Raw genomic sequence first — 11,794 nt, 5'->3', positions numbered from 1 at the left:
TCAAATGGGTTTCCGTTCGCCCAGGACGGGATCATCTTCGAAACACATGTAGAACTCGCCTTTTTTATCCCTGCTGCAGTGGAATGCGTCGTGGAGTTCTGCTAAGCCCTGAAGGGCAAGTTGGATCTTCTCTAGAAGCGGTAACCGATTCGCCGCGACCGTTCCTCCCTTCATGAGCTTCGCCCAGTGTTTGTCGCGCGTTAGGGAACACATAGTCCTCACTGCCGAGAGGAAGAACATTTGGTCAGGATTGACCCCTGGCCAGACACCGGAGAGGACGTCATCGTCGTCGACATCCATGTAGTCGTGGTATGCGTTGTATGCAAGGCGCACCATCATCATAGTGAAGGCAGCGGTGAACGTGTCCCGTTCTCCTTCGACTCCGCCGCTTGAGTCTTCCCTCTTGCTGTATACGACATCATTGATGCACTTAACTTTTGACCTCCACTTGTTGTTAAAAATGTCGAAATAGAAACGAAAGAATTCGGTGATAATGTCGTGCAGCAGGAGCACGCCGAGTCCGCCGTAGTTTAGAGCGTACGGCACGTTCGGATCGAAGTATGGTGGTTGCAGAATGCCAGCCGGCAGGAGAATAACGTTGTCCACAACATCGTACAGGAGAGATTGACGCGGGTTGTACCTGTGGAGATTCAGGTCTACTATCCTGGCTGGAAAGATGAAAGAGTGCAGGTGCGTGATGCTGATGGTGGTCGTTCCTTCAGCTTTCTTTCTCTCATCGTCTGTGCCAGATATAATATTTTCTTGGATGTCGAGGGCCGTAAAACGTTTTCGTGCGACGTGCGCAGTGGCGTTCACTAGCAGCCCAAAGAAGGAATTGTCGTACGGATCGATGACCAGATCACTGTAGTACTCTCTGAGCAGCGTGTCGTTTGCAATCCAGGGTGGAATACCGACCATCGTTCGGATTCCATCAATGTGGGCAAAGACAGTTTGGAGCTCTCCACCAAGAATCCAAGACGCTTCAGAGAGCATATGCTTGAAGCTGAAGAGTATACTTCGTACCATTGCGTTGACCTTAATGAACGTCTTGATTCGAGCGTGCACTTCCACGTACACTCTGCCGACAGCAATGGGCATAACGTCGTTGGCCACCATTAGGCACTCCTGTCCGTGCCCTTGACGCGCGTTGTCGACTTCTTTGAAAGTGTCTTCGTAATGACGTAGCTCTGTGGACGCGTGCCGCCCAAAAAGGTGAAGCAAACGCCAACCGATGTAGTTAACTGCCCTCACGTTTTTGGGTCCTTGCCTCAAACTAGCCACGTAGCGTAGGTATGTCGTCGACCGTATTAATATCACCGTCCACTTGTTAACCTTGAACAATGATCTAGATCCAATAACCTCATTGAGAAACGTGACCCAGTCGACTCCTGGTACGTCTCTAGTCAAGATTCTGACGGAAACCCGCTTGAAGCGTCTTCTATAGCAGCGCTTGCGAACCACGTACGCCTGGTTTATCTCGAAGGCCATTATGTTGCGTATCGTAGCATTGCTGACATTCGGAGAGTATCTGGTGATTGCCTCCTTCATGTAGGTGTAGTAGCGATCCCGCATATGACCCATTCTGGCCTGCGTGTAGACGTAATGAGGCATGGGGAACGACGGACAATCCAAGGCAAGGAAGACTGTCTTGTTGACAGGGTGAGCTGTTTCTATAATCGGTGCTACGGGAACATAGTTCGCAGTTCTTATGGCCAAAATTGCATTATCTTGAGTGTCACGTAGGTGCCTGGGAAGAACAGTGTCGAGGACATCCTCAGCAAATGTTATGTGAGGCCAATTTCTCATAGAATATCCGTTGAACACTGTTCTCAGTTCATCCAATTTATCAATATTTGTCATATTGTGCCGAAGACAGCTCTGGTAGAAGAGAGATGCCTTCTGCATTGCGTTGGGCGTGCGTGTGGCCACATTCATGGTCAGGAGGGTTTTCTGCATATCCTTGTACATGTCCTCGAAGTAGAAATTTGTGGAGCCAAGAATCACCTTACGGTACAACGGTTCAGGCGTTTTGATCCATCCAGTGCAAGCATGGTCCCAGACGCTGGTACAGGGCGAGATGGCGTCATTGAGACTGTACATGAGCGCGTGTCCCATGGCTCCGCATCGCGAATGATTACACGTTCTATGTTCTCGGATTGTTTCTATGACCTGCGGTGTTGTATCTTCTGGGACACTCTGTGTGCTCGACACCGTGGGCGCGAACAAGTGCTTCGCGAGATGGGACGTGATGATGAGAAACACAAAGGCTGATATATTCCCCAGTAACAAGAGGCATGGGGTGGTCTTGACGTCCCGTGCAGCCTGCTGGAAGTGGCGTATTTCAATCACTCTTTCCTTGGGAGGTGGAATGTCGAAGGGGTCCCATTCCCTGTAACGCTCCAGTCGCTTTGTCTGGGCCGCAACTTTCTGTCGTGGAGCAGTAGCGGCGACGGCGGGAACCTCCTCGTTGCCCTCCGCAGCTGGCAACGTCCTGTCGCTGCTCTCGCTTTCCCTTCTCGCGAGGTTCCCGCCGACGATCAGTCCGCTTTCCGTTGCCATCTTCGTTTCTTATGCCAATTCCAGATTTCCAATTTCGTCTTTCTCGTGCTGTTTTCTAACTTCCTCTTCTACTTCCAAAGTAACCGGGTAACGCGACCTTTTCGCGCTTTCGTCATTCATGCCAGTGGTCGGCGTCGACGTCGAATGTGGTCGTATGTTGTCCACTTGTCTTCCCTTCAGGGGGCGTTCACATGGGGCAACTTTTTCTAGCAACTACGAGCAACCTTGGAGTTCCAACACACAGTCAGCCAACACCGGCAACCTCCAGCAACTCGGGTTGCTCGTAATCGCTCCCTGACCGTGTTGAGCGTTAGACTCCGTAGAGGAAGAAAAGCGGGTCGAGCTGCCGCTATAAGAGAGCTGTTTATTGTACGAGTACCAAGTGCGGACTGGCCTTAGACAAAGCCCGTCAGGAAAGATAAACAAGGATGGGAATATGTGAAGCGAAAGCCTTGAACTCGCCGTGCCAAGACGCGGTGCGAAGATGAGTCACCGGCTGGTCTCGAATGCCAGATACCTCACATTTCCCCTCCTTTGGAAGTCTCTGACTCAGGGAAAGTCTTTGGCGTAATGCAGAGACCATTTCTGGTATGCATGTGAGACATATTCTCACATGTGCAAATTCTTTCATGCATTTGTGCACCTTCGAGGTCTGTAGTTTCGGCCAACTGGTCATCACGTGAACTGTGTGACAGCGGGATGAGATGCGACCGATTGCGGCGAAGATCACCGCTCTCTGCTGCCATGAGATAGGAACGTAGTGTTGAGGCTGGGCCTTTCACGCATCCTCTTCTTTGTACATCGATGACCCATACATCTTGACCCTCATCAAGATCAGAGAGAGGTCGAATGCCGTAGTGTCTATCGTACTGTTGTTTCTGTCTCTGTTTCAGTACCTTTTCGACCTTCTTTACGGCCTCGTGGTCTACCTTCTTGGGTAGCAGCATTTCTTCCGCTACGGGAAGTGTAGTTCGCAATCGTCTACCCATCAGTAGTTCGGCTGGGTTGTAGCCATTCTTGAGGGGTGTTGACCGATAGGAAAGAAGCGTTTCGTACGGATCCCCCGTTTTCTTCATATATCCTTTACGGCTGCTTCTGCCATGCCGTTGCTTTGGGGATATCTCGGGCTCGAAGTGGTGTGTTTGAACTTGAATTCCTCTGCGAATTTTCGAAATTCTGATGACTCGATCTGCACCGGCGAACTGTGGTCCGTTATCGGATATTACTTCGTTCGGCATGCCGTGTCGTGCAAAAATGGACTTCCACTGGTTCACAACCGTTGCGGCCGATAGGCTCGATAATCGCGCAATTTCAGGGTAGCGCGAGTAGTACTGGGTGACAATTAACCACCATTGTCTGCTTAGGCAAGACAAATCCATTGCCACCTTTTCCCATGGACGTTGTGGAAATGGAGGAGGAGGAGGAGTGTCGTTGGGAGGAACCCGAGAGGTCTGCCTGCCTGATTAGGCGGCATATTTCTCGGGAAGGGAAAGGTGGTGGAGAGGGTGAAGTGGAAGACCGAGCGGAATCCGCTCGGTGGGAGGATAGCTGCGTCCATGGGCCGACTTCAGGGGAACTGTGCCGGCATACGCCTATTACACATCTGAGGGAAACCCAGGAAAAACCCCAGACGGCACAGCCGGCCCGCGGATTCGAACCGCGGACCTCCCAGTCTCCAAGCGCACGCGTTACCGCTGCGCCACCGGAGCTGGTAAATGTGGAACTGATGTAGGCATTAGCGGCATTTTGCTGTTGATGCGGTATTGCGCTCACATGTTGCAGTCCTTCACCATTTGCTCGATGTCTGCATTTATCCCTGGCCACCACACTCAGTCTCTCGCACGAAGTTAACATTTTACAATTCCAAAGTGACCCTCGTGTAGCATCTGTATAATGTTGTTGCGGATGGACTGTGGGATGACTATTCTTGATCCGTACATCGGTATTTTACCTCTAACAGACAGCGTGCTCAGTAAGACGGACCAGTTGCTGGCAAGTAGGATCAGCTGTTTGTTGCTCTTTAATTCAGTCAAGCGTTGGAGCTGTTGCTGGTATAATGATGTTGCACATTGTACGTAAGCTTGAACTTTTTCATCGACATCTCCACATTCTGTTGTGGGAAGCGGAGCTCTTGACAGAGTATCAGCAGCGAGAAGCTCTTTCCCGGGAATGTGAACAATGTCGTAGGAGAAATACATTATACGCATACGTAGCCTTTGCAGCCTTGGCGTAAGGTCATCCAGTGACTTGGTAGAGAAAAGGGTATCTAGCGGTTTGTGATCGGTTTCTAGAGTAAGCCGGGTTCCAATGAGGTAGTCCCTAAACTTCTCACAAGCCCACACCAAGGCGAGAAGTTCCTTCTCGATCTGCGCGTATCGCCTTTCTGTTTCGGTCTGGGTGCGAGAGGCGTAGGCAATTACTTTTGGCTTTCCATCGCTTTGCTGTTGCCTTAGAACTGCACCTAGTCCGTACGCGGAGGCGTCGGCAGATACGATGGTGTCCTTTGTTGGGTCGAGAATCCCCAGAACGGGACGTGTCGAAAGAATGTCCTTCCACTGTTGAAAGGCGTGTTGTTGCACCTTGTCCCAGACAAAGTCGCTTTTCGTACTTAACATTGATGTTAAGGGATGTAGAACATCAGCCAGACGAGGCACGAATCTCGCCACATACGTTGCCATGCCAAGTAAACGTCGCAGTTCGCGCTTGTTTGATGGCGGTGGCATCTCCTGTACTGACCTGAGGATGCTATTATCCGGTCGAACGCCACTGTCGTCTATTCTGTGTCCTAGGAAAGTAATGCTGGAAGTCCCAAAAACGCACTTTTTGGAATTCACGGTAAGTTGTGCGTCGGCTGATCGTTGTATCACTTTCCTGTCGCTGGGAATGTTCCTCTTCTGTACAACCGTAGATCGGGACGTCATCCATGTGGCAGAGTGCCCCTTCGAGGCCTTCTAAGACCCTCGCCATTCCCTTCTGGAAGTGTTCTGGCGCCGAACTGATGCCGAAGGGAGGCGATTGAGGCAAAATCTCCCGAACGCTGTGATGAATGTCGCGAGCCGTTGGCTATTCTCAGTAAGAGGAATTTGCCAAACACCAGAGCTGGCATCCAGCCGCGAGAATATTTTTGCACCTGAGAGCTGTCCTAGTGTCCGCTCCACTGAGGGTATGGGGTGCCATTCGCGGTGCACATGTCGATTGAGTTCTGATAGATCAACACAGATAAGGATGTTTCCTGACGGTTTCGGAACCACCACCATTGGAGGGGTAGAAGCCACGTTGTTCAGTTGTGGGAACAAACAAAACTTTTCTATTGCTGGTTTGCCAAGGAACGACTTCCTAAGTCCCTTCACCACGTAGATCACTTGTGGTGCCTTTTTGCCATTTAGCTCGAAGTCACAATCGATCGTTCCTTGGATTTGGAGTGGTTTGCCGTCGTGACCGTATAGCTGTCTTTTGGGCTTTGTAAGCGTGGTGCCTGGCTTACGCTGCTGGCAGAATGTTTCATAAGATATGACGGTTTCATCTGCTCCCGTGTCTATTTTGAAAAAGTGTGGCCTACCGTTTAGTAGCACTGATATATCCCATCTTGTGCTGCTATCTGCACCAGCGATGCCTACGTAGCTAACGTCCTGCCTCAATTGCGTGAACTGTTGAGGGGGATTTGCACACAAGTGCGAAATGTCCTTTCTTTTTGCGCTTGTTGCAGATGGCAGTTTTCACAGGACACTGCTGTCTCGAATGTGGATCCCTGCTGCACCAACGGCATGTCTTGCTTCTGGAGTTCTCTGAGCTCTATGGAGATTTTTGGTGGTGCTTCTTCGTGGTTGATCTGTTACCCCCTGAGTGTTTAATAATGCGATCGATGTTGCCGTCTTGTTCGGGACCCGGTCGAAGGCGAGCCTGCTGCTTTCGAACCGCTTCATGCTGTCGGGCCGTGACCAACGCTTTGTCGAGGTTGAGGTCCGGATCCAGCTGCAGCTTCTCTTACAGCTTGCGATCGAGGAGTCCTACCAAGACTGTCTCGGATCAGATCCTCTTCTAACTCGCCATAGCGCAAGTTTCCGATAAGACGTGGAGAGCAGTTACAAAATCGTCCACGGACTCGGCTTCCTTTTGGACTCGAGTGTTGAACAGGGCTCGCTCGTAAATCACGTTTCGTCTAGGTACGAAATACTCCCCGAATTTTTCCAGTACCTTTGTGATGTTGGTCGATTCCTCGGGTTTGAGCTTGAACGTTTGAAGGATGTCTTCGGCTTGTTGTCCCATCACATAGACGAGCGTGTCCACCAAGTTGGTCTCTTTCTGTCCTTGCAATCCGGAAGCCGACAGAAATCGAAGAAATCTTGGCTTCCATGCCGGCCACTCGTTGGGTTTGAAGAAGAACGAGTGGAAGTGCTATCTTGTACGACATCGTTGCCGGCATCGACACGGGCGTTGCCATACTTCAAGTTTAAGGGCTTGGAGTTTGCACAGTTGTAGAAATCCACGCTATACGAAGAGTAGACCCATGGATCCCACTTCTGACACCATGTTGAGTGTTAGACTCCGTACAGGAACAAAAGCACGAGTCGAACTGCCGCTATAAGAGAGCTGTTTATTGTACGAGTACCAAGTGCGGACTGTCCTTAGACAAAGCCCGCCAGGAAAGATAAACAAGGGTGGGAATATGAGAAGCGAAAGCCTTGAACTCGCCGTGCGAAGAAGAGTCAACAGCTGGGCTCGAATGCCAGATACCTCACAGACCAAACTGGTGGTGGTGGTGCTGGTGAAAGGGTTCGCCGTTGTCGGCCTCACCGAGGTGGGCAACGTCACGACTGACGCCCTGGGGCAATGTGCGTCCTAAGGGACTGTGTCTGAAAGCGTGTGAGGAAAACCCAGGAAAAACCCCAGACAGCACAGCCAGCGACCGAAAACTTGAGAAGCTGCTCGCGCTCGGGCCAATCAGCGAAGGGAGCATTGCCACGTGACTCCCGATGGCGTGGTGGATTTCGTTCGTGGATTCATGAGTTCAAATCCTGCAGGTGCAGCTGAGAAATATCTTTTTTACTAGTGTCACTAAAACATATCAATTGCCATTTTTTGAAGGTAATAATGATCTATTCGCGAAAAAAAAAACAGTGAAATTTGACAAACAGTAGCTAAACAAAAGACTCCACCAGTTCGATTCGAACCCACATTCTCCGGTTGCCGTAAGGTTGCTTATGGGTGGAGCTACCGAGTTGCTACATGTGAATGCGGACTCGAAATTGCTCATAAGACGTTGCGTCGTGTTGCTGGGAAAAGCTGCCCCGTGTGAACGCCGGCTCAAAATTTGGTGTACATGTTCCTTTCATTTTCTTAAGCAAGGGTATCGTCTCGCGTTTTCGGTAAACGGTATTGCAATTAATTTATTATGTATTAAATATACTAGGTGAGCAAATATCATCTCAGTTACTACTTACTGGACTAGACTGCTAGCGAGGTATCAGTCCCACACAAAGATTTCATTTCGACTGGTCTATTTTTCAGCTTGGATACGCCTAAGCTGGTACACGCTGTCTTCTGGAACCATCTAAACTGGCCTCCATTCCAGTTCGAACCATCTCAACTAGTCTTCCATGGGCTCGTTCCAGTCAAAACCGGCTAGTACATGTCGGAACCCGCTGCAGTGCTTATTTGTCCCAAATGGGCGTCTTTGCCTGGATTGGACGTCAGTGTCGCAAACGTCACACTGGCATCTAGCCAGTGTTGTACCTAGCGCCGTTACTAGTAGCGGCGCTACCGTATCCGTTACTTTTTTCTGTAGCGGAGTAGAGATCGCGCTACTTTTTTAAATAGGTAGCGTAAGAAGTATTTCCGTTACAAATTTGCGGTAGCGCAATCTTTGAGCGCTACCGCTAGCCCTACTTCCCGATCGCAGGTTCGCGACACCTCGACTTCGATCTATCATCAAGCCTCCGCTCTGCCTGCCTTCGAACAAGCTGCCCAATATCAAGGCCCATTCTGCGAAGACCGGGCACATAGCCCGAAAGGAGGGCACAGATGTCGTTATCTTACAAAGAGGCTGTGCCCTCCACGTGCTCCCTATTTGGGATTAACCTTCTTGGTGTATGGTTGGAGTTGTCCGCAAACTGAGGTCACTCCTACTGCATTGTGGAGCCGTGCCCGATGTAACTGCTACCTTTAACACCGGGTTGAGAGTGTTGCCATTTCCTGTCCGATGCAATGGAGGGACCATGGCCTGCTACAGCAAGCATCTTTGAGTATATGGAGGAGAAAGAAAACGGCAGCGAGGTGTTTAGATGTCTTTTATGCGCCTCGGTGGGAAAGCTTATCTGTGCGTCAAGGAAGTCAAAGTCCAATTTGAAAAAGCACACCAAGGTATGTTTACTAACTTCTTGTTCCGGGCAAACTCAGTTCTTTTTGTAACAACGCTGTAGAGCTTTTTAGCGGTAGGCTTGTTTTGTGCTTTATTTGCTTTAGGGGAACAGAAAAAGATATACGGGATATCTAACGAAGCGGCTTCAGTAAATCTGTTAGAATGGTCTTGCAAATTACAGCCTTCAAGCGACCTACGTGATTTATTATTTTGAGGTATGATTTTATTATTTTTTGTTTTATATTATTTTCAGACATTATTTTATGTTATTATTTTGAGACTTTTGAAGTACGTCATCAACGATGTTGTTCGTTTCTCTCCTAAAAAGTAGCGCATGAAGTATCGCGCTACTTTTTACGAGTAACGGTAGCGGTATTCCGCTACTTTTAGGAACGTGTAACGATATTGGGATTTCGTTACTTTTTACTCAGGTAGCGCGTATCGGTATTGCGCTACCTTTTTCGGGTAGCGGGTACAACATTGCATCTAGCATATTCTGTCCCGTCCCCCTTTCCCTTCGCGCTTTGCGATGGCACTCCCAGGTCGATGTAGCCACGTGACATCACGCTGCTTGGAGGCACCGGTGTAGGAAGATTCAGAAGGATTGAAAGCGATCTAGCAGATTGGAAGGTATCTTTCGATAAGGGTTCCGAGAACATGATAAGCCAAGCACATGATTCCTTCGAAGTGGCTGACATCACGTTGCTAATCTTGGGTTTGACAGCTTCCTTTATTCGTATATTTTGATAAGCAGGTTGATAATTAAAATAAAAAAAATATGGAGACATCGTATTCGCCACCCGACCAATTCTACTAATTCCAAGAAAATAAGAAGAAAAGCGTAACGTTGTAACGCACCCGCCCACCAAAACCAATTACTTTCAATCGCCCTCTAATACCCTTTAACTACCGTAGGTAATCCCAGGTTACCTGAGGTAATATTGAAATTTATTTAATCTTTCTCTTAATTACATACATCTTATATTTCATTACCTTTACCTCAATCTTCTTTCTTTAATTACCTCAAATTACATTTATTTACCCTGAATTACCATCAATTACTTGGTTAGCTTTTACTATCTTACTCCAATTTCATATATCACCTATGCAGCTCCACTTATACCTTTGTCTCGGTGAAGCTTCACCATCTCATACACACGCATCCATAGTGTTTTCCACTTTAACACTTCAAATGCTAACACATTAAAAAGTACTTAAACATGCCGGTTTAGGGCCAATTCTCACTTGGCGACGCCCAACGCGCCGTCGTGAGCGGGCGGCGCGGAAGTAGAGGCGTATTTCCGCCGCCCCCTCAGAGCACACGATTTTCATGTTCCCACCATAGTGACATTCCGTCATCCAAAGCAGACAAAAAACCAGGAGGCGTGGCCTTTCTGTGTCACCTTATTGGTTGCCAGTGTATCGTTCTCGGCAGCTCTTGCCGGCGTCGTTAAAGAAGTTCTGCATGGCAATTATTTTGGCTCAACGTCTCTCTTCTCCCAACGCCGGAAATGCACGTCTATTTCCGCTGCCCCTTCACGACGATTATTTGGGCGTGGCCATGTGAGAATTGGCCCACACTCTCTGCAGTGTTCACCTCGAAGTTACGAACCTCCCATTGTAAGAACGCAGATTAACACAAAAAAGACACACATAAACTAGAGGATTCGTTCGAGTGCTTCTTTCTCAGTCTCAGATTTTTCTTTCTGAATGGATGGTACCAACTCACTGCTTTCTAAGCATGCTGTCACTAATGGGTAGCTCAGTCCCTACCAAGAAACGAAAGTGAAACCGGCGCCACCGTCAGTCCCATAGGTATTTCACCATGCAATGTCATTGGAAAAGCGCAGCAGCAGTCAGCACGCCGCCGCCCTGACCGTCGGCAAAAAACAGACCCAACGCTGTCGTCGACAAAAGCGCCATCTGCAGCGTTATAGTCGGCCACTATCTTCGGCAGCGCGTTGATATAATTAAACTTCCCCGTACTAGTGAAATGCCTGGCTATTCTTTCTCTAATTGTTCTCTGCACGCGTTCACAGGAGGCCGCCTTCATTCCGCTTTGCGTGCTATAGTGATTTAGTAGCGACTGAAAATACTGACGAACGAGGGAACCCCAAAATTTGCTCCATGAGGAGATTCTTCGGAATTCCATGACGGAAAACTCGTTGGAAAGCTTTCGTTACGTCTTGCGGGCGCGTTGTGCGAATGGGGACCATGTACAGGTACCTCGATAGCGTATCTATGACCGTTAAGATGTACCTGAAGCCCTTGTTAAATTTCTGATATTTACGCATATCCAGAAGGTCAGCCTGATATAAATCCCTCACGTGAGTTGCGATGATGGAGCGCTGCTTAAATTTTTTCTTCACTGGCTTGTGAAGGGTGTAAGCATCTTCTTTTTTCAGCTGTTCGATGGCTTCTGCGTGCGTGAGCTTGTGATAACGTCGGTACCGATCGAGTCCACCTAACCCTTTCTCCTTGATCTTTCTATAGGGCCCCATATTTGTTCCAGCGAGCAATACGGTGCATTTTCAGAGCGCTTATAATTTTCGATACTTTTTTGTACCAACCAGGTTTCTTGATGAGCGCGCTACGACGTGCTAAGTAGCTCACAAGGGCCACAATGTTTGAGAGATTGATTCGCTTCCCTCTATATACTAGTACATTATCCCCCTGCCAGGTGAAAACTTTCTTCAATTCTGTTAGCACAGATTTCGCACGTGCTTTATCAACGCCGGAGGGTAGAAGATTAAAACCGAATTGATTGGGTTCCGGTTCAGGTGCCGAATGGACAGGTTCCAGAGGAGGAGGAGGAGGAGGGGGAGGAGGATGATAATGAGCGCGCTTCAGCAAGTAATAGAGGGCTTCCAATATTTT

The 11,794-nt window shown here is 48.8% G+C and overlaps 2 protein-coding genes across 2 annotated transcripts; both read right to left on the bottom strand.

Moving 5' to 3' along the window:
- Window positions 1-2,559, bottom strand: LOC135389205 (neprilysin-2-like). Its single transcript, XM_064619270.1, has one exon. The coding sequence runs from the start codon at window positions 2,557-2,559 to the stop codon at window positions 1-3; it is 2,559 nt and encodes an 852-aa protein (XP_064475340.1).
- Window positions 2,560-3,077: 518 nt separating this feature from the next.
- On the bottom strand, window positions 3,078-3,938 carry LOC135389204 (uncharacterized protein K02A2.6-like). The gene has a single exon (XM_064619269.1). It carries the CDS (start codon window positions 3,936-3,938, stop codon window positions 3,078-3,080), a length of 861 nt encoding a protein of 286 aa, XP_064475339.1.
- Window positions 3,939-11,794: the final 7,856 nt, after the last annotated feature.

This window comes from Ornithodoros turicata, chromosome 3 (genome assembly GCF_037126465.1).
Source record: "Ornithodoros turicata isolate Travis chromosome 3, ASM3712646v1, whole genome shotgun sequence".
Classification (NCBI taxonomy): domain Eukaryota; kingdom Metazoa; phylum Arthropoda; class Arachnida; order Ixodida; family Argasidae; genus Ornithodoros; species Ornithodoros turicata.
This window is presented reverse-complemented; position numbering and strand designations above follow the sequence as displayed.

Excerpts from the sequence above, each read along its gene's own strand:
- LOC135389204 (XM_064619269.1), bottom strand. The coding sequence starts at position 3,938 with ATGGATTTGTCTTGCCTAAGCAGACAATGGTGGTTAATTGTCACCCAG.
- LOC135389205 (XM_064619270.1), bottom strand. The coding sequence starts at position 2,559 with ATGGCAACGGAAAGCGGACTGATCGTCGGCGGGAACCTCGCGAGAAGG.